Source organism: Gopherus evgoodei, chromosome 10 (genome assembly GCF_007399415.2).
Source record: "Gopherus evgoodei ecotype Sinaloan lineage chromosome 10, rGopEvg1_v1.p, whole genome shotgun sequence".
Classification (NCBI taxonomy): domain Eukaryota; kingdom Metazoa; phylum Chordata; order Testudines; family Testudinidae; genus Gopherus; species Gopherus evgoodei.
Window position 1 is genome coordinate 68,817,922 of NC_044331.1, and position 26,361 is coordinate 68,844,282.

Here is a 26,361-nt window from a genome sequence, read left to right on the forward strand (position 1 = left end):
ACCATGACAGAACAGACTACTACCTTAATCAGTCTTACTGAAGGCATGCTGTATCCTATAGGAAGGACATCCCCATGCTGGGGTATTATAGGCATATCATCTTTTGATAAATGATACTGAGAAGGGTGGCTTGAACTGTAATTTTTGCTTAGTGAATAGTGCCAGAATTGAAGCACTTCTCTCCTCTTCCTTTGCAGATCCTTGCTGGAACCTTTAAAATCTTTTAAACAAGACTAAATACACGAACAAAGTCATAGAATGCCTTGTATTGCTCTCCAGAATCTCTACGTAGTCTGTTTCATGCAAATGAACAACCTATTGGATGTGTTTCCCATGATGTGAAACCTACTGGAGGTGATGGAAAACCTTGTTTTCCCAACCTCAGAATCCTTACAGAAAGTTACAAAAGTGAATTATGCAGCTCACCAGCTCATACAGGTGGGCTGCCAAAAAGTGCCTTTCATATCTATCTTGCTGCAAATCAGCTTGTTTACCCCTACATGATGCTAATTCATGAGCAAACCTTAAATTTTTACCAAAGTACAATTTTTTTTAGGAATTTTAAAAGGTCAGTGTTAACTATCAAGGAAACCCACATTATCACAGTTTTTTAGATAATTTCATAATAAGAGTACTCAGTGTTCTAAAACTTTTGTTATAAATTAATATTTCCCAGAAGTACATAAATACTACTGAGTTTAGGGAGTGAAGGAAAGCTATAATAAATATGTCTGTGGTTATACTGTCTTTTTGTTTTGCAAATACATGGAGATCTAAACATTGCCAATTCAGTCTTGTTATATTACTCTTATATGGACTCTCAATATCTGATTAGTGACACTGTTGAGACTAAAAGGGGTAATTATAAGTACTGCCTTAGGACTTCTAACAAAACCTCGAATGCACAGAAGGATTGGGGGTAGTCAGTGCTGTTCTGAAGATAAATGATGTCAAATGTGTTTGTTGGCAGTCTTAGAAGTTCTTACTGCAATAATGGTTAAGACAGACACACTGAACATAATATAGGAGTAGCCACAAATACATACTTGCCCTCTTCCCTCCCCCCTTCCCCCCCCCCCCGCCAATCTGATGATGATATGTTGTGAACCTACAGGGATCAGAGTAGATTCTTTGGTTTTTTTGAAATTAAAGTCCACATAATGGAATTTAATATGAAGATATACAACTGATCCTTGAAAATACAAAGCTCAGTAGGTAATTTTGAAATTGTAGAACTTAGATAAAATTGTAGATAAATGTAGTTTCTCCTGGTGAAAGGAATCTGTGTAACATGAAATGATATGAGAGACTGGGAGATCTGGAGAAGAAAAATCTGTGAACATCACAGCTTGCTATGCAAGTAACCAAGAAAGCTATTATATATTCTATTTTTTTCTCTTGTAATACAAGGTAGTATACTGTAGTTGGTGTGTAGGTGCTGGCTGCATTTCTTTAAGCATTGTTACTGTACTTAGTTCATGTTAAAATGCTAAGTTGGGAGTGAAGTTGAAACCGGCTATACACTTAACAAATTTCAGTCTATACAGAAAAATTAAATGTAGCCTGTCTTCATGGGAAGAAAAGGAGCTTGCATTAAAATGAAACATTTAGGTTCTAAATGTGGTTGATATAAATAAAAAAAGCCATTATATTTGAATATAACTGCAGAAACCAAGGGAATTGAAAGTTAAGGCTGTCATTCCTTAACTCACCTCTGTGTGGCTTTTCTCTGTTTTTTATTTTTGGTTTTTCTGTGTTGCATGTTGAGTAAATAGTTATAATAGTTATTTGGATTTCATATTTGTCATTTTAACATAAAAATAATCTTCATTATACTAGTTTCTGAATCATCCATAAATATATTATGAATACTGTGACAAAGTGACACTGGACAGCTGCAAGGGAGTGGTCCTATTGAAAATTCCAGGGGAAGTGAGTGGGCATAAGCCTGCCTGTGGCTAAAGGACCGTCCCCCAACCTTCGGGATGTATCTACTGAGCCCAGGAACTCAGTTGATTACTGGAGACAACTAAAAAGAAAACAAGGGCAGATGTGAAGGTCAAAGTGGAAGGCAGATATATGAGCCCTAGAATGATAAAGGCCCTCGGGTCAAGTAGAGACACCCGAGTCCAATTAAGGGCTGCCTGAGACCTTTATAAATCCCTTCTCTGGTGAAAGGAGGGAAAGGAGAGACAAGGCGGTGCAGGGCTAGTGGTATCAGGAAGAAAGTCTGTTATACAGCCCTCCACCCTGGAGCAGACTGTCTGTTTAGGGGAAGGACTGGCACCCCAGAGCTAGTAACAAGGCCTCTCACCTTCGGCGTGTGTGTATGTGTGAGAAAAGGTATTCCCATTTGTTTTGGGTTGGAACTGTGTTTTTTGTTGGGTGGAGGGGTGCTCCTTGGGCTGGCTCTGAGACCTACCAGAAAAGTATTGGGAAATAACCCCTTAAGTGGGAGAATAAACACTGTCCAGAGTGGGGCTGACTTACTCCATGCCCCCACCACCAAAGGGGGAAATGCTGTACCCGCCGAGGTGGAGGAGGTGCTTTGCCGCAATACATATACAAATACATTCCAATAAAAGGGATGCCTTCCCAATGGACGTGGCCGCTGCTTTCTTCCCTCATTGCCCTTCTAAGTGCCAGATGCAGGTAGAGCAAGGCAACCTGCCTGCTATAGGGCAAAGCCTGCATGTGGACATGCATCTTACAGTTGCCCAGAAGACTGGATCAGTCAATCTGATTTCTGATGGAAGCTGGCTCCATAGCCATGAGCTTTCACCAAGAATGAAAGGTTTACCCTTCTCATTCCCCTATCTCAGTGAATAAATAGAATATAATATCAAACCAATCATGCACTCCTCTGCATAGTAATTACCTTACAAGCAGTCTTGATCACTTAAACATGTTGATTCTGTAAGCATTTTTTAAAACTGACATTTACAAACAGTTCACTCCATGTACATGCATACACAAAGCAAAGATGCCTTAAAATTTAGTTATAATACAGTTGCCTTTTGGCTGAGGCTGTCATGCCAAGCTTCATCTGTCAAGGCCTTTTTTTTTCCCCCCCTACTGATTTAGAAACCCCTATAAATGAGATGTAACGGAAATGCTGACAAAACTGTAAGTATAACAGGGTAATAGAAATGTTGTAATTAGGAGCCAGTAAGGAGAGTGGGGTACATATTTTCATACAAATTCTAATAAACCCATGAAGCAAATGAAAAGGAGAGTCACTGAAGCATGGAACAATAGTAAATTCAAGAAAATGCTCATGTATAGTGAAGGCAGGAAACTGGAGATAAAGAAAACAAAAGGAACAGGCAAGTGAATTTCACTACACATTTGTTCTTGCTCTGCTTGTATCTAATTAGGCTTCAAAGCTTCTCCACTGATCAGCACAGCTGTGACTTTGTTCTGATTTCTTGTTACAGAATTGCAATAGCAAGACTGCCACAAAGGTCTACCAGTTAAATAATAATTATGTAGTCTGATTCCTTTTTCACTTTGAAAAAGATTACCAGCAAAGTGGGGGGGGGAAGAAGGTGGGAGGCAAGGAGAAATTGAGGGTTTTGCCCTTTTTAAATATTTTGTTTCTTTCAGCTACTTTTTTACACTAAGAAATTCAGATCCCTTTTAGGCTAGAACACATGATAATGACTGGAAAACTAGTGAAATGGTGACATCGCAAGATCCCAGAAAGTGAAAGTTGAGGGGGGAAATGAATTTTTAGACACTGGAAGGATTTTCAAATGAGCTCAGTACCTATTTAGGCACATTGTCCCCAATGGAAGATGATGACCCTGAGTACTTGGTGCCTGAATGGAAACTTGGCTCTTTTGAAAATCTGGCCTTTTTGTCTGTTTTGTTTTTGTTGTTTTTAGCTTCAAGGACTAGCGTTTTTGATAAAGTAAGCCTTTGTTTATTCAGTACGCTTGCTTGTTGAATTAAGGCACCAGAGCTCCAGTAAACATCCTTGAGCTCTCCCAAAAGTCCTTCAGTAATAAAACAGGGAAGGCAAATTGGGCATTCCTAATATTTCTAAAATTAAAAAACAGTCAGGAATATGTTCCAGGTGGAGTGGACAGAGGGAAAGAAAACCTTTTCAAACCAGATTTTGCTGGTTGTTGCCACAATATGTAGCTACACTAGCTCTGTCGCTGTTGCTCTACTGTTGGAGCTGAATGTGTGGGACCAGTGGTGGAAAATGTTTGCTGAAATGCCGAGTATAGATGCTTCCAAGTCTCCTGACACTTCTGTGAGGAGCTGAATAGAACTATGCTCACTTTGCATGTATGGAAACTGTCTTGCCCCCAAAGAAACAGTAACAGAGCTGAGATCTCAGACCAGGACTCCTTACTCCAAGTTCCATGCATGACCACTAGATGGTGCTAGTTAAAGGATTTCATTTGTTGTATTACTGAATTTAAGGATGTATTTTTAAATATAACTCTTAGCTCTCCTTCATAGGTCTGTCCAGTCCTGGGTCTGGAAACTCCAGTTTTATTCCTCTCCCCCCATTTTAACAGCACACCTCAAAGATGAATTGTATTTCTAATTGTAGTGAGCGATTAATAGAAACTGGGATTAATAGTAGAATAGAATGGAGGAAAAACTATTAAGCTGTGACTGGAGTAAATGTCTACCGCCAAGCCTTGGAGTGCCTATGTTGTTCTCCAAGTGCAAATCTTTTTCTGTTATGGAAGAAAGCATGGTTTTGTCAACAGGCTAAGAAGAAAAACTCTCAAATATGAGTTTGCTGTAAGTTATTTCTCTTAATAAAATATTTTCAGTAAGAACAGAAGCCTTTAGTACCATGACTTGTTTCTCGTTCTTGCATTGCTGGTTATGTTCTTTCTTCCTCTTGTCAGCTGGTCACTGCAACTTTGAATTGTGAATACTGCGGAACAGCTGGATATTGATTCCCTTAGTAAATTACCCTCATGGGTAAATTATTTGCTGATTCTGATCCTTTTGATTATTAAATTCAATGGTATGGAGGCAAATCCAACTGCTGTAGTTTAAATACAGAACAGTAAGTGGCAGCTACCTCCCTTCGCAAGAGCACTGCTGCTGTTTAGAGTAGAAGGGTATGGCTACACTCGAAACTTCAAAGCACTGCCGCGGGAGCACTTTGAGGTGTGAGTGTAGTCGCAGCGCCAGCGCTGGGAGAGAGCTCTCCCAGTGCTGCACGTACTCCACATCCTATGGGATTTAGCTTGCAGCGCTGGAAGCCGTGCTCCCAGCGCTGCGGCACTGTTTACACTGACGCTTTACAGCGTTGTATCTTGTAGTGCTCAGGGGTGTGTTTTTTTCACACCCCTGAGCGAGAAAGTTGCAGCGCTGTAAAGCGCCAGTGTAGCCATGGTCTAAGAGAGCAAAATAGTCAAGTCAGTTTACAAATTAGCTACCCATGCAAACTGAAACCTTACATCATACAATTTGATTTACTTTCCAAAATACTGCTTGGTGTATAAACATGTTTGCACCTATACAAGTGTGACATATGTTTACAGTCTCTCAGATACATATACAGTGATGCACCTATAAAACTTTTTCTTTATTCTTGCTTTTAAGGCATCCAAGGTCTAGAAATTACACATCAGAGTTTGAATCATGCAGACTGGAGGCTGTACTTGTGGAATTTGGGGACTACCATCCACTGAAACCCATTACAGTGAGTTTCTTTCTGTGCCTTTGCAAATAACGTCACTGTAAAGTGAAAACTACTGTTTCCTGCTGGCAACTAGAGGCCATTCTGATTTCCTGTTGAATTTATTAGAAGAAAACTTTTGGTTGTAAAGTCACTGGCAGTACCAGTGAAGTACATTTGGGATGCTCCAGTAGCTTGCAGCTCCCACTGTTTCTATAGTCCTAGAGGTTTATGCTGCTGTTTACGCAGTACTGAATGTCTTGATGTTAAGTGCCAGAAAATGTCTCTTACTATTCAGAACAGCTCAAATCCTGCACAGCTTCCTGGTTACTTATGAAATGTTTCATCATATATAAAAAGACCAGATTAGGACCAACTCATCACCTTACCAGTAACCTGCCTAACTACTTGACATGGTATGAACCCCACTCTGAACCTTAGTGTCCAAAAGATGGGGTACTAGCATGAACCCCCCTAAGCTTAATTACTCAGAAATGATAGAGCTGCCACCACCCAAAAATATAGTGTTTTGGGGCACTTTCTGGCCCTCAAACTCTTCCCTGGGGACCCCAAGACCCAAAACCCCTTGGGTCTCACAACAAAGGGAAATAAACCATTCCCCCCTCCTTTCTTCCTCCCAGATTCTCCCTTCCCTGGGTAACACTGGGAGATCCCTGTGATTCAACTCCTTGAATCTTAAAACAGAGAGGCAATTTACCTTCCCTCCGCCCCGACTCTCCGTGAGAGAGAGACAGTAATCTTAACACAGAGAGAAATCAGGCTTTTCCTCTCCCCTTCTCTCCTTCCTCCCACCAATTCCCTGGTGAGTGCAGACTCCCTCCCCTTGGGTCTTACACAAGATAGCCAGAAAATCAATCAGGTTCTTAAAAAGAAAAGCTTTTAATAAAAGAAAGAAAAAAGTAAAAGTTGTCTCTGTAAAATCAAGATGGCAAATGTTACAGGGTCTTTCAGCTTATAGACACTAGAGAGAATCCTCCCCCCAGCACAAATACAAGTTTCAGCAACAGAGATACAACCCTTCCAGCAAATACACATTTGCAAATAAAGAAAACAATCCAAAAGACTAAATCACCTTTCTAACTGGTACTTTACTAAATTGAGCAGAATAGGCTGTTTCAGAAGATGGGAGTAATCGGTTACATATCTGGCTTCTCTTAATCCCAAGAGAGAACTAAAACCCCGCGAAACAGCCCAAAACAAAGGCTTCCCTCTACCGAGATTTGCAAGTATCTTGTCTCCTGATTGGTCCTCTTGTCAGGTGTTCCAGGTTCACTGTTAGTTAACCCTTTACAGGTAAAAGAGACATTAACCCTCAACTATCTATTTATGACACTATTTGATGTAGAACTTGATGGTTTTGGGTTACCTCTAAATGAGCTATGGTTTTAAAAAACACTGTGAAATATTGCAAGCGTGCATGGGCTCTACAGAACACATAAAAGGCAAGGTCCCTGCTTCAAAGAGGTTAGTTTAACTCTGGTAACTATGATACATGGGCAGCAGTTCAGATTCTGGAAGGTCAGTAGGGAGATCTGCACAGGAAAGCTTCTTGAAAGGAGCAATCTTTAAGGGTGGATTTGAATGACAAAAGGAAGCGTAGTTGGTGCACAGGAAGTGGTAGGCTGTTTGAAGCTAAAGGAGCACCATGAAAGACAGGATAAAAACGAGTGGAAGGAGGAAGCAACTGGGAGGGGGGTAGAGGGGAGAGGCTAAAGAGTGCCTTTTGCTGCAGAGAATAGAAACAAAAATGGTAAAAGAACCTCGAAGTACCAGTACTACAGCTGAGGCACTCCTAGTGAGAGAAAAATTGTGTTATTTGGAGAATCTGTGCTCTAGTAAATTATTAAAGTGGAAGTAGATCTTTTCATTTTACAGTTGAACTTCTCCTTCAGATTACTGAATCCAAGACCAAGAAAATGGTTCGGAAAGGAAGTACTTCCTCTACCTCCTCCTCTTCTTCCAGTTCAATGATAGACCCACTAAGCAGTGTGTTGGATGGCACTGATCCCTTGTCATTGTTCGCAGCAACAGCAGATTCAGTGACTACTGCAGCTAACACGGTAAAGCTCAAGGTTAATTATCTCAAGTAGATTGAACAAAATTAGCCTTCATAGAACTGATGCTTTGTGCTCTTGCAAGAGTTGTTTCAGTACAGAAAGTACCATATTAACTAATCAGAGAATTTCATTTACTGGTTTTCTTTTGCTTTAGCAGTTTTGGTAACGTTTGTTTTTTAATGTTCTACATCTGTGGAAGGATCAGTAAAACATGAAACATAGTAGGTCTTAAAATGTCTGGTCATATTTCTTAGTCTTCCTGGTATACAAGAAGTTGAACGCCTTGTTTGTGTTCCTCCTAGGATAGTACAAGAAAGAAACGTGATAAAGACGACAGCTTGGTTGTAGGAAGTGACTTTGAACCATGGTCAAGCAAACGTGGTGAAATCCTTGCTAGATACACAACGACTGAAAAACTCTCCATTGTAAGTGCACTTCTTAATGATTTTGTGCAAGAACCTTAATGGACTATGGGTACTGTGAGACTACAGTAATTGTGACTATTCCTTTTCTGTGTAAACAAATTCAGTAAATTTAATTTGGAATGAAGTGAAAAACCATCCCAGCAGCTCTAGCTTTTAAATATTCATAAAGAAGACTGGCTGATCTTTGGCCTGTTGTACTTGGTTATTTTTAGAGAGTCCAGAAGAGTGCTTGCCACGTCCCAGAACTCCAATAGAGTCATGGTCTATGCCATGAAAAGCTTAAAATCACACTTCATATCTCTGTTAATTTATAGAATAAACATCAGCACTGAAAATAATCAATCCACACTTTCTTAAATCATTTGTAAATAAGTTAATAGTTTGTAAATACATGCTTCCTAAAATACTGTTATTTCTCTGCAGAATCTGTATATGAGTTCGGAAAAAGGTGAGTAGTTTCTGTATATCAAATGGCATGGGACATGGGACTATTTTAAGGAGAGAACAAACGACAGACCTTTGGTGCAAACATGCATTCAAACTGAAGCTTTCTTTCTCCAGCTGTGAGCTGATTCACTGCTATTGCTCATGAGAGTCCCACTGGATTTTTGGAAATGCAAGAAAAATAAATTTTATTTAGCTCCATCTAGTGGCTGCTGGGTGCCTTATGTGTAATTGAAAGAAACTATAGCTCCTGTAACTTATATTGTGGCTTTAAAAAACATCTAGGCTGTTACTATCCCTCCAAATCTCCCAAAATGGCAAGATTATTTTGGTGTTTGGCTTGTCTTTATTAATTTTCCCACTTGCTTGAAGGGAACAGGAGGGGAAATAGAAGGAAGTGCTTTACATAGCTGTTCAACAGTTCTCTGCCTGGCTGAGAGAGAAGCATTGAAGGATCCAATTCCAGTATTATACTGGCTGTTTAGTATGACACCAAAATCTTAATTTTTAATGCAATGTTTTAATTGTTTTGTTAATGGGAAAAGCTGTTAAGAATGGGAGGCTAAATAGTAAAGAACCTTCCATAGCAAGTGGAATATTGGAATGAGTAAATATACAGGGCTCTAGCTTCTTAGCAGAAGATCCTGAATAGAAAATCTAGAGCCTGTTTTTAATTTTTATGTATTTATTTTTTCAAATCAGGCTTCACTTTTTGCAGTTGATATTCTGTACCCACTATGAATTGTTGGGAGAAAAAAGTGAATGAATCGTTGGCAACATTCATTGTGTGCCTGCAGGAATGGAGGTCTTGTTTGAAAATCAGGCTCGCAGTCTCTCATGCTAGCAGCTGAATAGCTACCTTAGATTGTTGAACCACCATTTTGATCTTGGATATTGTTAGCTTGTTAAATCTGACTCTTCCCCTCAAGTCTTCTTTTTTTTTTTTAATAGTTTAAGAATTTGAAAATTTTAAACAATTCAAAGATATAATTACCTACAGGAAAAGCTACAACACCTGGCTCAGCAGTTTCTGAGAAGGTGCGAACAAGGCTAGAAGAGCTGGATGACCTTGAAGAGGTGAGCAAACAACATTTCCATTTTAAGAGAAAAAAGATGAATTGTATGAGAGAACTATTTAAGAAACTTTCTGACTTATCCCTAAAGCCCTGATTCTGCAAACACTGACGTAGTTGATTAACTTCATGCACTTGAATAGTCCTGTTGAAAGTGTGTGTTTCTGTGTAGAATTGGGGCCTAAATTTTTAGCTGATTGACAAACAGTATCTCAAAAGGAGAGTCACTGGGCTGACATCGTATCATTTATCTCCTATAGCTGCTGTATTTAAGCTTCCTGGTGTCTGGTAGGCTCTATCAACTTCTAATCTTTTTATTCTGTCTCTTGTTGCAGAGACTGACATCTCTCCTAAGAAAGGCACTGATTCAGTCAGGCTCTAAATATGCATATGTTTAAATACTTTAGTCCCATTGCTTAAATACCTTACTGAATTGGTGCCAGTTCTGCTTCAGTGCCTCCATGTCTTATGGCTGACTTCAACTTGGATCTCATAATTAACACAGTATTGTGTTCATTTTATAAATTCAGCATGAAATGAGTGTGTGTCAAAAGTAGCATCTACTTAAATATCTGCAGATTAGATTCTGTTAGTGGAAGGATAAGTGTATCTCAGTAATATATGATGTATTCACTACTGAGACTGAATTGGCTAGCCTCACTCACTCACTCCTGCCCTTTATCATTCCATTTGTTGATTTTATAGTTATTTTGTAGTCATTCCTGATACGTAATCCTTTACAGTGACCTGCTGTAGTTCTGATATGACAATACTTGAGTCTTGCTCTTTATTTTTCACAAATGAGTAGCTGGGAGCTTTACAATAACTTTTTGCCTTAGGTCTGCACACCATTCTGCAACATGTTTTGATTGTTCATAAATAGCCTTACAATGGTGTTCATATGAAAAGGAATTGGAGGGTTAGAGGAACTCAGGCCTGTTGTAGTACTTGACCTGAAAGTAACCAAAGGACACTTTATTTCTGCTGCTGCTACAACTTTATAGCAGTCAAAGACAGAACCTCTTAAAAATTTAAAGGAATAAAGAATTTCATTAGAGCAGGGGTTCTCAAACTGTGGTCCATGGGAGCTCCATTCAGGTGGTCCACAGAAGTTCCCTCTAAGGCGCATGCTGGGCGGCCGCACGCAAAAGAATGAGGGGCTACCCACTTAATTAGAGAAGCCATGCAGGCATGGCTTCACTAATTAGGTGCATGGACCCTTGTGAAGATGCACATGTAAGGTGAGGTGGTGGCCTTGGGGGGGGGGATTTAGGACGTGCAAGGCTGTGGCGTCCAGAGAAAGAGGTGACTTTCCCCAGCTCCAGGGCTGCGGCTGCCGGGGAGAGACAACCCTCCTTCCTGGCCCCAGCTCGGGGGCTACCGTGGTGGGGGAGACCCCCCTCCTGTCCAGCCCCAGCTCGGGGACTGCCGGGGTGGGGAGAGAGGGCACATACATCACATTAGAAAGGTAAGACTAGTGATATTTTAATGAGTTATGTGCTTTTATTTGTAGAACAAAAAAAAGTAATGTTTGTGGGTTTTTTTGTTGAAAATGGCTTAACAGCATGAGGCTCAGTCTGATGCTTGTGTTCTTTTAGCTCTGCTTTATATTTTAAAGGTATTTGATTAATATGAAGAATATACACTTTAAAAGGGCACTGTCAATTACTTCATATATTTATTTAAACTTTCATTGTGTTTGCCCTTTTCAGTAGAAGCAGAAGTCTCTCCTCCTGGTTTTTCTCCCTGTCCTTTTGTCAAATATTGCATAGTAATGTTTCTAGTGTCAGAGCCAGCACAACTGCTTTATTTACCTTTGTTTCTACACCAGCATTGCTGATGTCATCAGGAATATTCCCATAAGTGCTGGGAATATTTATAGGAAGATGTGGTCTATGGGGGCCTAAACCAAAACCCAGGACTCAAGATCTCCCCTCCTTGGATTTTGTGGAAGTTCATATCTGGCTCTGGTCTCTGCAGCTTGGGGCTATATTTGTTAGTGAGTTGCTGCAACAAAGCAAGCAGCTTGAATGTGGTGGTCTGTTGCATCTTACTAAAATTGTGGGGTAAAAACACAGTTATTATAGGAGAGGGGCTGGTAGCTCAGCCTGTTGTTAAGGTTTCGCAACATTTCCCATTATAACATCCAGTTTGCAGTTGCTTGTAACTGCCAAACTTTAAGCATTAATTAGAGGTAATATTTCCTATGCTGGTTTTCAGCCTCATGCTGAATTTTTTTTTTTTTTTAAATGTCAGCCAGAATTATTTAACATGAGGCTCTGTGCCCACTAGAGAGCCCTCCAGAGCCTAGAATGGAACACGTGATTCCTAAATCTCAGCCATCCTCTCTTGTCAGCAAATATCTGTGAAACCCTCCAGCAACTGTCCCCCAGTGCCCAACACTGAGTGCTCTGGTCTCAGTTACAAACTGAACTGTCCAGGGGTTATGGAGACCAGAAGCTCTTCTCCCCCCAACACAAGCTTACAAAAATTCACAGGGTTTTAAGTGCCTTTTCCTGATTGCCCAGCTTGGCGAGCACACCTAGCGCTTTCCACTGCTGTGTGCTACTGCCCAGCTGAACATGCCAACTACGTGCTCAAGACACGCTCTGGCCTGGAGTAGACAGGCGATATTGGATCTCCTGAGCCTGTGGGAAGAAGAGGCTGTGCAGGCACAGCTACAGACCAGCTGTAGAAATGTGGACATCTATGAGCAGATTATGTGAGGAATGCAGAAGGGGGTATGACAGGGATCTGAAGCAGTGCTGCATGAAAGCGAAAGAATTGCAGCGGGCATACCAGAAGGCCAGGGAGGCCAACAGTCGATCTGGTGCCAAGCCGCAGACCTGCTAATTTTTCAAAGTGTTGTATGTCATATGTGGTGGAGACCTCACCAGCACCTTGCCTGCAACCATGAATATTTCTGAAGTACCTGAGTCACAGGCCGCTGGCGAGAACAGAGAGGAGGAGGGACATGCTACCGGGGGTCCAGCTATGCCACAAGCTAGGGCCTGTTTGATAGTCTACCACACTCCAGTGAGTTCCGGCAGTTGAATACAGGCAAGTCTGATGGAGGGGAAAGAACCCCAGGGTAAGTATGTAATTGTATTTCTTATTACTATAATATACTGATGGTGTCCCCAGCTTAACAGGACACTGCTATTGACTTTTTGTTAACTTACTTATACCAGAAGAGGTAGTCGTACAACAAGGAGAGGTAAAGTCATCTGCTTTTCATTCCCCTGTAGAGTTAGATGCGGGGATGATGGCATGTGGAGCAGTTTGTGTATGTACACTGGGATGTCCCTCAAATTCTCCTGAGAGATCTTGAGACAACTTTCATGGGGGCACTCTGCAATCCTCTCCAGAGGGTTTCTAAGGATGGCAGCCTTATTTCTTCCTCTGCAGTAGGACACTTTCCCATGCCAGTCAGCGATAACTTTGGCAGGCACCATTGCAATAAACAGGCTAGCAGCATATGAGCCTTTGTGTCTTCAGAACTCCACCAGCAGCTGTATTCTCTGTGCCTTCGTCACGCTCACGAGTGAGATATCTACTAAAATCACCACTGCTTATGGAAGACGGTGCCAATATTCAGTGCCATTGCCTGGTTCTCATAGTTTCATGCACCTGAGCAATTCTCTCATTTCTCTTGTCCCTGCCAGAACAAACTCCTCATGACTGCTGCTATGAGTTGGCCCATACCCAAGCACTCTGAAGCAAAAGTGTCAATAAGCATGTCTTGTATAAAATTGTAGGGGAGCAATAGAAGGGAGTTCTGAATCTTAACTTTCACCTTCCATGGTGACTGTACCAACAATGGTACCTCTGTGTGTTTTACCTATAGCTGCAGCAGTTGCAATGTTGAGTGATTCCTTCTCCACACCCATGGAACGTCAGCACTAGGCAAGGAGGAGAAAGAAGAGGACTCATGGTGACATGTTCAGTGAGATCTAGTGCTGTGTCAGATCCTTAGCAGAGAGTCTGGAGGGTGAATATTACAGACTGTGTGGAGAAGGGAAGAGCGGACAGGAGACAGATGCAGAAAAAGGAGAGGGAGATGCATCAGGACATAATGGGCTTCCCCGGCAGCAAACACGGGTGCTGCAGACTCTTGTGGAACTACAGATTGAACAGTCATGGGCTCGCCTCCCTTTGCAGTCCGCAGATAACTCCATTACAGCATCTCCCTATACCTCCTGCCCCAACATTCCATGGAGCATCGGGCTGCATCCCTACCATTGCCACTCCACCTTGGGGAAGATTACAGCCAGCCACATCTTCACATGCAGTGACCTGAGAGCCATAGTTGATGTATGTGTAGGTAAAATGGACATGAATGTACTTTCCCCTTCTTTAAGCGCTATTCCATAAATGTATTAAGGTTTTAATGCATTTGCGTTTAATTTGCACAGAATTTTTTTTGCAGTATCTTTTGTTACACAATAAAATTCTGTTGTTTGGAAAATAATGTATCTTTATTAGTTCTCAACATATGCTGCAGAATGTCTAGCTAGCGAGCGAGCGAGCTAGCTATTGCCACACTGCAGTTGGGGAAGGCCATTGCTGCAGATCTGTCTATTATGTCCTGCACATTGCGAAGAGTCACAGTCCTACATAGCATGAGACAATTAATGGCTCTACACACTTGTGTGACAGTGGCCCCAGGGTTAATTTTCCAACTCCAAAATTATTTCCTACTGGCTGGTAGCAATCTGGCATTGCAAGTTGCCAGAGCACTATCACCCATCACTTCTCCAGTGTCAGTGCAGCTCTCATTTTGGAGTCTCTGCCCTAGAGGACTGGGGTGAGCTCAGCACACAGATCCGGGAATGCTCCCCTTCTCATCTGAAAGTATTGCCACCACTGCTCATTGTCCCAAACCTGCATTATAGTGCAATCCCATCAATCAGTGCTCGTTTCTTGGGCCCAGATTCAGCATTCTGCTACCTGCAGCTGCTCTGTGAATGCCACCAGCAACCTTGAATTGATCCTTGTTTTGTTCCACAGCAATCTATCCTCCAAGAAATTGTCATGCTCCTTGTTGATTCGGTTCTTTTTCCAGCTCTGCAGATACCTGAGGATAGCGCATCCTATGCTTGCAACTCTCATGACAATAGGACATAGCTATGTAGGCTCCATGCTTCTGTCAGAGAAGAGGGCTGTGTGGGTTCGTGGGATTTTTTTAAAAGGCATGAAAATTTTGGGATATACATGATGTTATGGGATGGGGGAAGTTGACCCCTTGCTTCTAGTCACCTCAGTGTGACTTGTTTCTGCTCCATTATGCATTGCCGAAACTTCTTAAGAGACAGTACACTGGACGGTGGTGAGTTGCACACTGGGATACCTACCCACGGTTCACCGCACTGTGCTTTGACACAAGCACTCCAGGTGCATACATGCAGAACTGATGCAAGGAACCAAGTAGGCAAGTGCACAAGTGATATACCAACTGTAGCAGCTTTATACCGATGTAACTTGTGTGGTAAAAAGTTTGTAGCATAGATGGCATGTTAGCTCAAGTGCAGAGCGTGTGCAGTAGATCTTAAGGTTCCAGCCTTGCTGACAAGCTCCAAGTACTCAAAAATTGGGAAATGTTAGGTTTAAGGTTAATAGATTGGCTAACTAATAGGTATCTTGTTTTTGTTGGTTGCCTCTTTATTAAATGCTGCTGTTTTTTCTTGTCAGGGTTCACAGAAAGAGCTGTTGAATTTGACTCAGCAGGATTACATGCATCGGATTGAAGACCTCAATCAGTCACTGAAGGACGCCTGGGCCTCTGATCAGAAAGTAAAAGCTCTAAAAATAGTTATCCAGGTCAGTTTATAGTGAATAGTGCCTCTCAAATCGTACTTAAAGTTAAGCATAGACTCAAATACTTTGGGGGATCAGGGTTTAAGTCTCTCAAAGGCAGCAGTGAAAACCCCGTAACTGAGAACATTTAAAGTTAGCCTGGACAAAACACAAGAAAATATACTCTATGGAATAATCTTAATTAGAAAGGGGGATGGATTATATGATAGGTCTTTTGGATCTCTCATATTTATAATTCTATAAACATTTAAATTGCAGTAAGTTATTAGTGGTCACATGCATCTTCCTCCTACATCTGGTCTTTTTATTTTTGTTTTAGTTTTCCTAATACTTAAATGATGTATATGGAAAAAATACTCAAATCAACATAATTGATACAAAAAATTGGGACTTTGAAAATGCTTTTATATTGTACATTTTAGTACTATTGGTAATTTGACATTTTTACCTTTGTGACTATTTTTTTTTTTTTTTTGTAAATGCTAAAGTGCAAAGATAAGTTGGGGGAGGTGAGAGGGAATGATGAAGAAATATAGGCAGAATAGGCTGGATTTCTTAACTTTTTATTTCTAGACATTCTGTTTTTTTTTTTTTTTAAATCAGCATTTGTAAAGGAAATACATAGTTCACTGATCTCCACTGAAACTCACTTAGCTCTTTTGTAAAAGCTGATGTTTTGTAACTAAGATATTACTAAGAGTTTGGTTTCTCACCATTATTGGTTTGTTTGTTTGTTTGTTTTACTATGAACTGATAACCTCTTTGAAGTTGTTCAAGTATTAAAGACGTGAAAAATTGCCTAATTGGTTTGAAATACTGGATAATAAAATGAAGCTCCTTGAGGAAATCAAAATACTTTAGATCTAAGAATGCTTAAGATATTCTCTGTGATACACATGCTTGGTGTTAATAATTTAGAAACAATAGATTGGTATCTTTAAGGTGGTTATCACATTAAATATTTCTGGCTTACAAAAAATACACGTTTATGATTGTTTCACTGCTCTGGCAAAAAAGTACACTCTGTAAGCTCATTTAGTGGAAGTAAACATGCTTATTTCCCACTCTGTTCATCTGAAAGTAGCTGCAATGGGAGCCTGCAATTCATTGCACGAGGTATTTGGAGATGCATCATGTAGATTCCCAGTGTAAAGTTTTTGGTTTTTTTTCTATATGACATGGCAAACTGCTGCTAGCTTCCTTTCAAGGACTGTTTGTTGTCTTACAAAGTAAATATTATTCAAAGAAGTTGATATCATATTCCAAAAACATGTGTTGTGAGCTGCTTGCAATGTAGATCAGATGTGGAAAACATTTGGAACAGCAAGTGTTTTCATCTAAATATTTGTCTTGGCAGTAATTCTGGTTAGGGTAATTTATTAACACTGTTCTGATGCAATGAAAGTTTTAACTGATGCAGTAGGAGGTTGTTTTTTTTAGTTTTTGATTCATCTATCTTCAAATAAAATAAAGCTTGTAGGGTCTCCTATTAGTCAAACAAACAGTTGAAGTAAAACCTCCTATCTAGGGCCTCATCACTGTAGTATTATATTGGATATATTCTACACACATTATGTACTATCATCTACAAGTAATTAATGGCTTGGAGGGTAGTAGCTAGAAAACTTTATCCTAGGGTAAAAATAGTTTCTGAGATTGTGCTTGTTGCCTGAAGCTAACATCACAACTGAAGGGACTATTTATTACCAGGCTTCCTTTGTCCTTGCCCATCTTGATTCATTTCTGGGTATGGACCTGAGACTAGTGATATTGCTGGTAGTTGATCACCACTGACCACAAGTATTGTTTCACTGCAAGGACCTTGCAAGAGTGAATGGGAGAATCTCTGCAGTTTCTGTGCTGCTGCTTAATAAAGTCACAGTGGGTAGTGCTGCATAACTGCTCATCTTCCCTGAAGGGTGGTCTTCTCGCAGGAGATGGACCTCTTCGAGTGAAGTGGAGTAGAAAGCTGTCATGCTGAGTGCTCAGTGATGCCAAATATAGACCACTGTCCACCTCTGGCAATAACAGCCTGCTGTTGGCCATGTCATCAATTTCTAGATAGATTTTTTTTTCTTTAAAGTTGTTATCCATTTGGTTTGAATACCTAATAATTCAGAGGTAATAAAGGAGTGAAACATATCTTTATTTTACAAATCTTCTGTACAGTCAGGCTGATGTGACAAATAGGATATGGAGAGAAGACAAGGAAGCCCTTAATACAATCATGTTTAGATTAGGCTGGCTGAGTGCACAATTCGTATGTGCAATAAGACAGTAGTAGTAATCACGGCTTGGAAGTGAGTCTTACACACAATAAGGTGGTGTTTTTAGGGATTTTGATTGGCGAGGAAAAGGGGGTTCTTTGGTATAAGGGGTAACATGGAAGAAAGTGAAGGTACTTGTGGGAGAAGTAGATGAAAAACTGATAAAGGCTGTTAAACCGTACAATAGAGTCAGTAAAACCAATTTCTTTAAATTTTTATTGGCCAGTGATGATTTCCCCCCCCCCCCCCCCCAACAAAATAATGGAAGGATGGCTAGCATAAGCTGCTGTTTTCTTCCTATCCTGGTTTAGTAAAGTAATCGAATAATCTGATTTAGCACAGAAACTGTTCAGAGGTTCTCTACTGATGATGCACAGTGTTCAACTGTGTTAATTTGTAAATTACTATTTTTGGGGGGGAGGGGGAAGATGGCATGTATTAAGAAATAGGACAACTGAATGTTAAAACTTGTATGAATTGGCCTTTAGATGAGGCCAGAGGCAGAGTGCGGGGAAGCTGCAGTAACCTTGCAAACTGAGAGATTGATGTAATGTTAATAGTCATAAGAAAAGGTTACATAAAGTCAGGATTGTTTTTCCGGCAGTGGATCCTCTTTGGAAAGCTGTTTAAGTTGGAAATGCTGGTAAAGGTTACAAAGGAAATGAAACACAAATCCGGAATGAATAGAATTCAGAAAATGATCTTTGCGTTTGGATGATTATGCCTTTTTGTAGCAACAGGGAATTAGCAATATTATTAAAAAAACAAATTGGCATGAAAAGTGTGGTGACCTAATAGTATTTTATCACAAGAAAATACAATACCATGTTACAACTCCTTTGTTGAGAGGAAAACACAGAATATAAATGTAGTACCTATGGGATTTCTGAGTCAAAGGAAGATCCTAAGACATGGTTCTGTCAGACCATGTTTCTTGGAAACATCATTAATTTTAGTATCATTCTATCTTGCGATTTACTTACCCTCCTATCCTGAAAAAACAACACTCTCAGTGGTCCCTGAGTAGTGTCATACAAAAAGCATAACTACTTCTCACCCATAGGAACCCTCCTTCTACATGAAAACTTTGTTGCAGATAAATCCCTGCCTGATTCTAGGCATGGGCATTAATTACATCTGTATTTCAGTTTCTGAAATATTATACTAATTCCTGTGGTAAGGGATGGAGGAAACAGAATGGCAATAAATTGGTGGTTAGAAAAGAGTGTGAATGAGGCAATACGTTTACTGGAGCTTTGCTATTGCTGGATCACTCTGAATTTGAGATACTCTTAAACATAGGTAAACAGTTTCCTAACAAGAGTACAACATTATGAGCATACTAAAGGGCAGGGGTATATTTTATTCCCAGAATTAAACATTTGTTAGTGGGGGCAAAAACCCAGTCGCATTACAACACTAGAAGTAGCTTGGTTTAGGACCAGATTGTGAGAGAACTTTGGTAGGGGAATGGAAAAATACAGACAGAACTTTGCCTTCCACACCTCCATGCAACAGCTTGTACAGTAGCAGTGCTTGCTTTGAGGGAGTATCCTTTGTGCCCCTGGGGGGTGCACAGTGCCCCAAAAGGAGTAAAGGGAAAGAAGGTCTGTGCTCATGGGTTCATTGCTGGTCATGTGAGTGTGTGTGAGAGAGAGAGTTTGTTTTGTTTTCAGTACATACAGAAAGGATAACAAAGAATTACTGGGAAAGCAACTATGTACTGTTCAAAAAACTCTCTTGGGAATATAAGGCAAATGAGCTATATAATAAATTTAAAAGACTGCAGGAAACTTTCAGGTTTGACCTTGACAGAGCTTAGAGAGACATGATACTTGTGGAAAATTCCAGCCCCATCCTACTAATAACTTTAGATTCAGAGCAAATGCCACTCTGCTGGTATCTGTGGTCTGAGTGAGAGTTAGAAATCTAGGGGTCAGCTGTGTGGCTGTCTTTAAAGCTTTCTGTTCTCCACTGTATGTTGACACTTCTTTAGTACCTTGTTTTCTTGGTATGATAGTGGAAAGTCAGAATTTTTGGAAACTAATGTTCTTTTTGGGTACGTCTACACCGCAATAGAAGACCTGTGGCATGGCTGGGGCTGGCCTAGCATAAGCTGGCTTGGGCTGCAGAGCTAAAAATTGCAGTGTAGATGTTTGGGCTCAGGCTGGGGCCTGGGCTCTGAAACCTTCCCCCCCTTCATGGGCTCTCAGAGCCCCAGCTCCATCCTGAGCCCCAAAATCTACACTGCAATTTTTAGCCCTGCGAGCTTGAGACAACTGACCCGGGCTCTGAGACTTGGTGCCGCAGGTTTTTATTGCAATGTAGATGTACTGTCATTATCATTTAGGCGAACCCATCTCACAATGAATATATTAAAATATACAAATTGAAGAGAGAAAGTACAAATATTTTAATAGCAATATAACATAGTCATCCTTAGATTAAGCAAACAAAGGTGTGGTGTGCGGTGGCTGCCCATAATGTGCGTGGATATATCTGTTACCCGAGGAGAGAACTGCCTACATACTTAACAGGCAACAGTGGCAATAGTTCACTTGGGTCACAGGAGTGAGGGATCTGGCTTTTCTTTCTTGTGAACTCTCTAGATCCTCTCTTGGTGAATAAAGCAGTGAGGCTGAAAGAATTATCCCACTTACACTTGTTTTGTGTATTGTTCCAGTATGATGATGCTTCACCGAATGTTGGGAACAAAGTAGAAATTGTATTTTTAGACAGTCTTCCCCCTCACCCCCCCGGCTTAAACTGTATTCATTCCATTCCATTGAAGACTGTCTCCTAATTGCAGGGGAAGGGCCATCCTGCATCAGAAGGGACTGGGGAGGGTTTTCTACTGCTCCTCTTGGTGACCTGAAGAATAGAGAGATTTCTTGTGAAGCTATAGGGTTTGTTTGTTTGTTTTTCAAGAGTGTATTGGAGAGGCAGACTTGTCCCTTTACACCTCTCTTCCCACCCCAAGCCTGCTTTTCTTACTATCAGTAAACTTCTCCCAAAGATTTCTGCTACAGCAGAGCTTATTGCTATGTCCTACCATATATGTACCATGTTTTGTATATTTTCAAAGTTGGTCACCATGGAATTGGATTCATATGCTGCTACAGTAAAATGAGACGTCACTTTTTGGCCCTATCTAAACTAGGAAATAGGCTGTGTTTAAACCATTCGCAAATGTGCCTTTAAACATGACTTTACATCTACCATTGACTCAGTTTAGCTCTTGTGTGTCTATGATGTGGTTGACCACAGATTTCCTTTTATGGTTAACATGACTGTTAAACATGTTTTAAAAGATCTTAAATTATGTTCTACTAGATGCAAGGTTGTGTTTAAAAATATGGTAGCTAGTATGTTTTTAACCATAACCTATTTCCTAGTTTAGATATACGCTGTGCATATGAGTATAGATGCTTGGAAGACAGATTGCGATTAGCACCATAGAAATACTTTTAAATAAATATTATTTTTAAATAGGTGGCATTTTCCTTGTATTTCTCACTATCCTCTACCAGAGATCATTTGTCTTGCCTGAGTGAATGCATAAGTCTTCCAAGGCCAACTGAAATGCTGCGCTGTGGATTTCTTAGCATGAGGGGAGACTGACTGATAGTGCTGCTGCTGACTCTCCTGAAATGGAGAATATCAGAGCCAGGTGTCACAGTTTCAGGGTAACTGCACCTGTATTCCACCTCCATGGTCCACTCCAGGAGTGCCCAGTGAGGTCTCAAGTCCCCAGCCATTGCTTGTCTCTGGGCAGGGACTCATAACCCACTCCTTTATGAATGGGGGGCTAAAGGCTGCACAGCCACTGTCTGGCACTGTGATATCCCCAGCAAGCCAATCTGCCTAATGGTCAGCGTTGTGCTTTGCTTTCTCTCTGAGGGCTATGGCCAGTGTAGTGCCAGCAGTTACAAATTACCACACAACTCTTTTTAAGCAACCACACTTATTCTTAATGTACAGGCATGATAAAGAAAGCAGTTTTAAAAAAGCAAGCCCTAGAACAAATTGAAATGCACACTGAACATACCAGCAGTCACCCATCAGTCTCATAGGGTCGTAGTAGGCCAGACTTTCCAACCCTTCTGCAATGGTTGGGGCCTCCCTTGGAGGGAAGGTCCTGTCTGTTTGCTGAATCAGAAAGAAGGCCGTGTCAGTTTAAACTCCTCTCCTTTTATACCAAAGCCCTTTCATTACCAGTTGGTCTTTGGAAAACCCAGTCTGAACCAGTATATGCAAACGTTGCTAGGGGATGGCACCCCACTGCAGGTGTGCCTGAATGATTCACCTTAATCTCCCCTTCTGCTCCACTGTTTTTAGTTCTTGGAGGAGCTGTGGTAACCCACCCCTGCTGAGTTGCATGCATTCACTGACCCACAATGATACATAAACCATTCAAAAACTTAATACAATGTGGTCAAAGATGCTGCATGTGATTGCAATCTCTATCACAGCAGGCATTGTGCAGTGTTCTGTCAAATGATTCTAAAATCTCTAGGATTTTTTGTATGGCACTTCCCTTTGCTGATTCCATCACTGGCTACCTTTAAATTAGGTAAACACAATTTTGTATCCTCCTGGTAAAGCTTTGTTCCTTTTTCTTTCTTTTCTAGTGTTCTAAACTTCTTTCGGACACAACAGTAATCCAGTTTTATCCAAGTAAATTTGTTCTAATTACAGATATACTTGATACGTTTGGTAAGTACTTACAATGGACCTATAATGGATCCATTTTTATTAATTTCTGTAGTATTATAAAATATTCTAGAAATAGAACCTATAAAGAATTTTAAGGAGTTAACATCAACTGCTTAAAGGATTTAACTTTTACAAAAAATGTAGATAATTTTACACAGTGTTCCCTATCTGATCAGTCAAAAAGATATTAAGTACAAGCCAACCCAGCCGAGAGAGAGAGAGGCGCACACACATATGTACGTACGTACGTACGTTTCTTTGAACTGTCCTCTCTCCCTTCGCTAGGCTTTAAGTGATTTCTGGTCAGGTTATTGTAACTATGGTTCCTTGAGATCCACTCTCTCTAGCTGTGTCCATTTTGGCTATTTAAAGATAGTGGTGTGGTTGTAATACTATTAAGAGGGATTTTCAGCTCGTCTGTTAGCCAGCCGTCTTCAAAATATACAAAGGTCTACCTGTCTCCTCAGTCATCCTTTGATGCTGGAGCACTTATTAATTTCCCTCACCCTCAGACCATCTTAGACTTTCACTTTTTTTCAGCTCCAGGTGCACATCCGTTCCAGTGAGTTCCTAGATAAGTTCCAGGTTGAATTCAGGCTGCTTCTAGGCTTGAAACCTATTGATTAGGGGCACAAATAAACTCATGCTAGATACTGTTGGGGTCAGTTGGCTATCTTGGTGATGCTGGCCTTCTCAGCAGCCTTTAATATGATTGACTGTGGATGGTTGCTTTGGCAATTGAAGGATATAGTTTTTGTGTCAGGAATTGTTCTCCATTAGTTCCTTAGCTATGGAAGTCAATTGCTGGTGATGGATAATGCAGAGTTTTTGCAGGATTTGTCTTATCTATGAGTTCCTTAGCTTATGTCAAAAGCTTCTTAGCAAAGTCAAAGTATCATAAGTATATTGATATTCTGCACATCTTGTCCAGGTTCCTTACTGAATTGTGGTCTGGAGCGATGCTTAGATGACATTGCTGGCTGGACATGTCAGATCTTTCTCATCCTTAACCCATGGTAGGCGGAAGTGTTGCTAGGTACAAAGAATTGTTATGAGGAGTTTCTTCCCTTCCTTGATGCCTTTACTTACTGACTGAACATGTTTTAAAGTGGTGAACTAGGTGAAGATCTCTAGTTATATTTTTGTTTTTATCTTGTAGCAGCAACATAAGCCTTTGTAATTACAGGCTGTGTCAACTAAAGTAATTCCTTAGAATTGCTTCCAGCAGTTCTTCTCCCTCACTTACAGATAGGACAGAATGTACCAGCATGTCTGGTGACTGGATTGAGCAGCTGTGCATGGTGAACTGGTGAAATCATTTTTAAACTGGTCCTCTTGGGTTTTAAAACTTCTAACGAGGGGGAGCCTGGCAGTATTTTAGAGATTCTCCGTTAATCTTGTCCTGGTGGGTTTCTGCTTTCTGACACTGTCCACTCCTTTAGGATTGGCGATCTCCTTAGGTCAATGGGTGATTGAACCTTAGTGGTAGCATCCCCTATGGATTTCCTTCCTCTCTGGGCAGTGTTATTTTTTTTATCCTCTCTATCTCATTTTGAAAACAACCCAGATTAAGTTTTGAGGCAATCTTATAACCATGCAGTCTTGTTTCAATTCCATTCTGCCTCTGTATAAGACTCCCTTGAGGCATCCCTAATGTGCCCATCTGCATGGCATCTAAGTGTCTGGCTCAAAATTGGGACACACACTAAATCTATCTGTAAAATACTCTACTCTCCACCCTCCCTTTATTTATCTGCTAACATTCAAATTACTAGATCTGTTTTTATCATCTGTCCATGAGAGTGCTGTACTTTAGTCCTTGTTTAGTGAAGGAAGGCTTATGCAAAAAGTTGGGTCTTGCAATGTGTTCTGAAACCAAAATGATAGCATGATTGTTTTTTATTGTATTTGGCTTTGTATTGTCCATGTTATGTTTGTCACGGTTTGGTTGGTGCAGGACCTTTAAGTCTCTTTGCCTGGATATGCAAAACACTATATGCTATGTTCTATTAATGATGTTTATATTTTCATTAACTGATTCTTCAGATTTTCATGTGGTTCTCTTATTTGTAACAATTTTAAGTAATATCAAATATTTAACCTAAAATAGTTGATTGTCTCTTTTAATGCTGTGTTTGGGCTCAGAATATTTTTCTGTTTTATGTTTCTATATTACTAATAAACATGTTTAATTTAGATTCTTAACAAAAATAAATAAGTGTTACTTTGCAGCTTGTTTTAGAAATGTAATAGTAATCAAACTAACTTCTGAAAGCCAAAAATCAATTCTGTTGCAGGATAATATATTGTTTCACAGAATAACCTTGAAAGGTTATGAATAATCATAAATACATACAATATGCCATAATACAATGAGTACCAGTAAAGTCATGAGATAAACATCATTTGTTATGGCTGTATGAATTACCAGTTGTAGAAAACTAAGGACTCTAGGGAGGAGAATAATTGAGATGATTAAATAGTTGGCTATGTTTTATTATTACATAAACAATTGTCTCAGTTGGCTGTCTTCTCCTAGGGAGAGTACATTCACAACAAATACAAGATTAATTCTATGGAGTTTCAGTACTTATTTTGCCTTACAGGTAGATGCTCACACAAATGCAAAAGAAAGAGATATCATTTCAAGGATAACTGGAGATGATGCATCTCTCTGGGTCAGATCTCTAGGTAGTCTCTTGCCATCAGTAAAGCATTTTAAATCCAGTAAATCTATTGATATGGCGCACACATTAAATTGGGTTTTTGTGAATTATCAACATGATGAAACATTCATCAGCCACTTTAAAGTCTGTGGAAATGCCTTAGAGATTGCCACTAGCCTGGTCTTTGCATGTAAGTCTAAGCAAGCAGGAAAAGAACTGGAAAATATTGTTGTCTGGACACAGTTGCTTTTTAAATCCTTATTCGATAATATAAATGTTTTATGCTTAAAACTTCCTGATTCTCTGTTGAGGTATAAATAATAACCCTCTCTTAAAGCTCTTGGAGGGAGGAGGTAGTGGTGGAGGAAGTGGTTTGCTTAATGGCCATAACAGTAAGCAAATTTAGGATGAGTTGGAAAATGTAAAGTTGTAATTTCACTAACTTTAAATCATTATATTCCCAGTCAGATCCAATGCTTGGATTTGCAGATAGTAGCAGGATATTGCTCTTTTCAGTGGCTTATGCCCTGCCTCCCTTCTGGAGCCATCTCATTTGACAGAATTAGGGCTCAGTATTTAAACACAGTTCCAGTTAAGCCAGCTTCTAATGCAGTATGGATGGGCATTTCTAAGTTTGAACATGATTTGACTCCATCAGCTCACTGACTGGCTAAACTATGTGAAACTGGCTTAGCTAGGACAAAGTTCAAACACAGTTCATAGCTCCATTGTAGATGCGAGGGAGCCGCCTTTGACACAGGGCAGATGGGAAGCTCTTAATTTTCCCTTACTATACTTTCATATTCTTTTAATTCACGAAGAAACCTGACTCCTGAGGTCAAGAAGGAGATTCTCATTAATTAAATTAGGTGCTCTGTTTGTCCACTCCATAATTAGTAAGTAGGACTCCAAAAGTAGGTGAGTTAAACATTTAGGCAAACAGTAATACAGACAGATGAGATTAGGTACATCATTCTTCAAACAATGCTGCAAGGGAAGTGTTTTATATAAAAAAAAAAAATCTAAACACGTTTCTTTAAATTTCCAGAAGGAAAAAGGTGCACTTTCTTTGTGTGTTTAACAATGAGAGGCTAAAACAAAACTATGGGAAAGGTCAGGATCTCTAAACTTTGAAATCTAAAACTATTATCTTAAGTTAAAATAGTGTGTTACGTAATGTTTCAGGAAATTATCACTCTCTCACCTAATGGCTTCCTAA

At 40.1% G+C, this 26,361-nt stretch overlaps 1 protein-coding gene across 1 annotated transcript in view; it reads left to right on the forward strand.

The window, feature by feature from the left end:
• The window catches only part of VPS35L (VPS35 endosomal protein sorting factor like), a 114,482-nt gene that overhangs the window by 3,219 nt on the left and 84,902 nt on the right, over positions 1-26,361 (forward strand). The window contains exons 2-8 of the mRNA XM_030578430.1: positions 5,581-5,680; positions 7,570-7,737; positions 8,037-8,159; positions 8,583-8,607; positions 9,604-9,680; positions 15,368-15,496; positions 22,392-22,476. Coding sequence (XP_030434290.1) covers positions 5,581-5,680; positions 7,570-7,737; positions 8,037-8,159; positions 8,583-8,607; positions 9,604-9,680; positions 15,368-15,496; positions 22,392-22,476 — 707 coding nt within the window. The remainder of the gene's footprint in view (positions 1-5,580; positions 5,681-7,569; positions 7,738-8,036; positions 8,160-8,582; positions 8,608-9,603; positions 9,681-15,367; positions 15,497-22,391; positions 22,477-26,361) is intronic.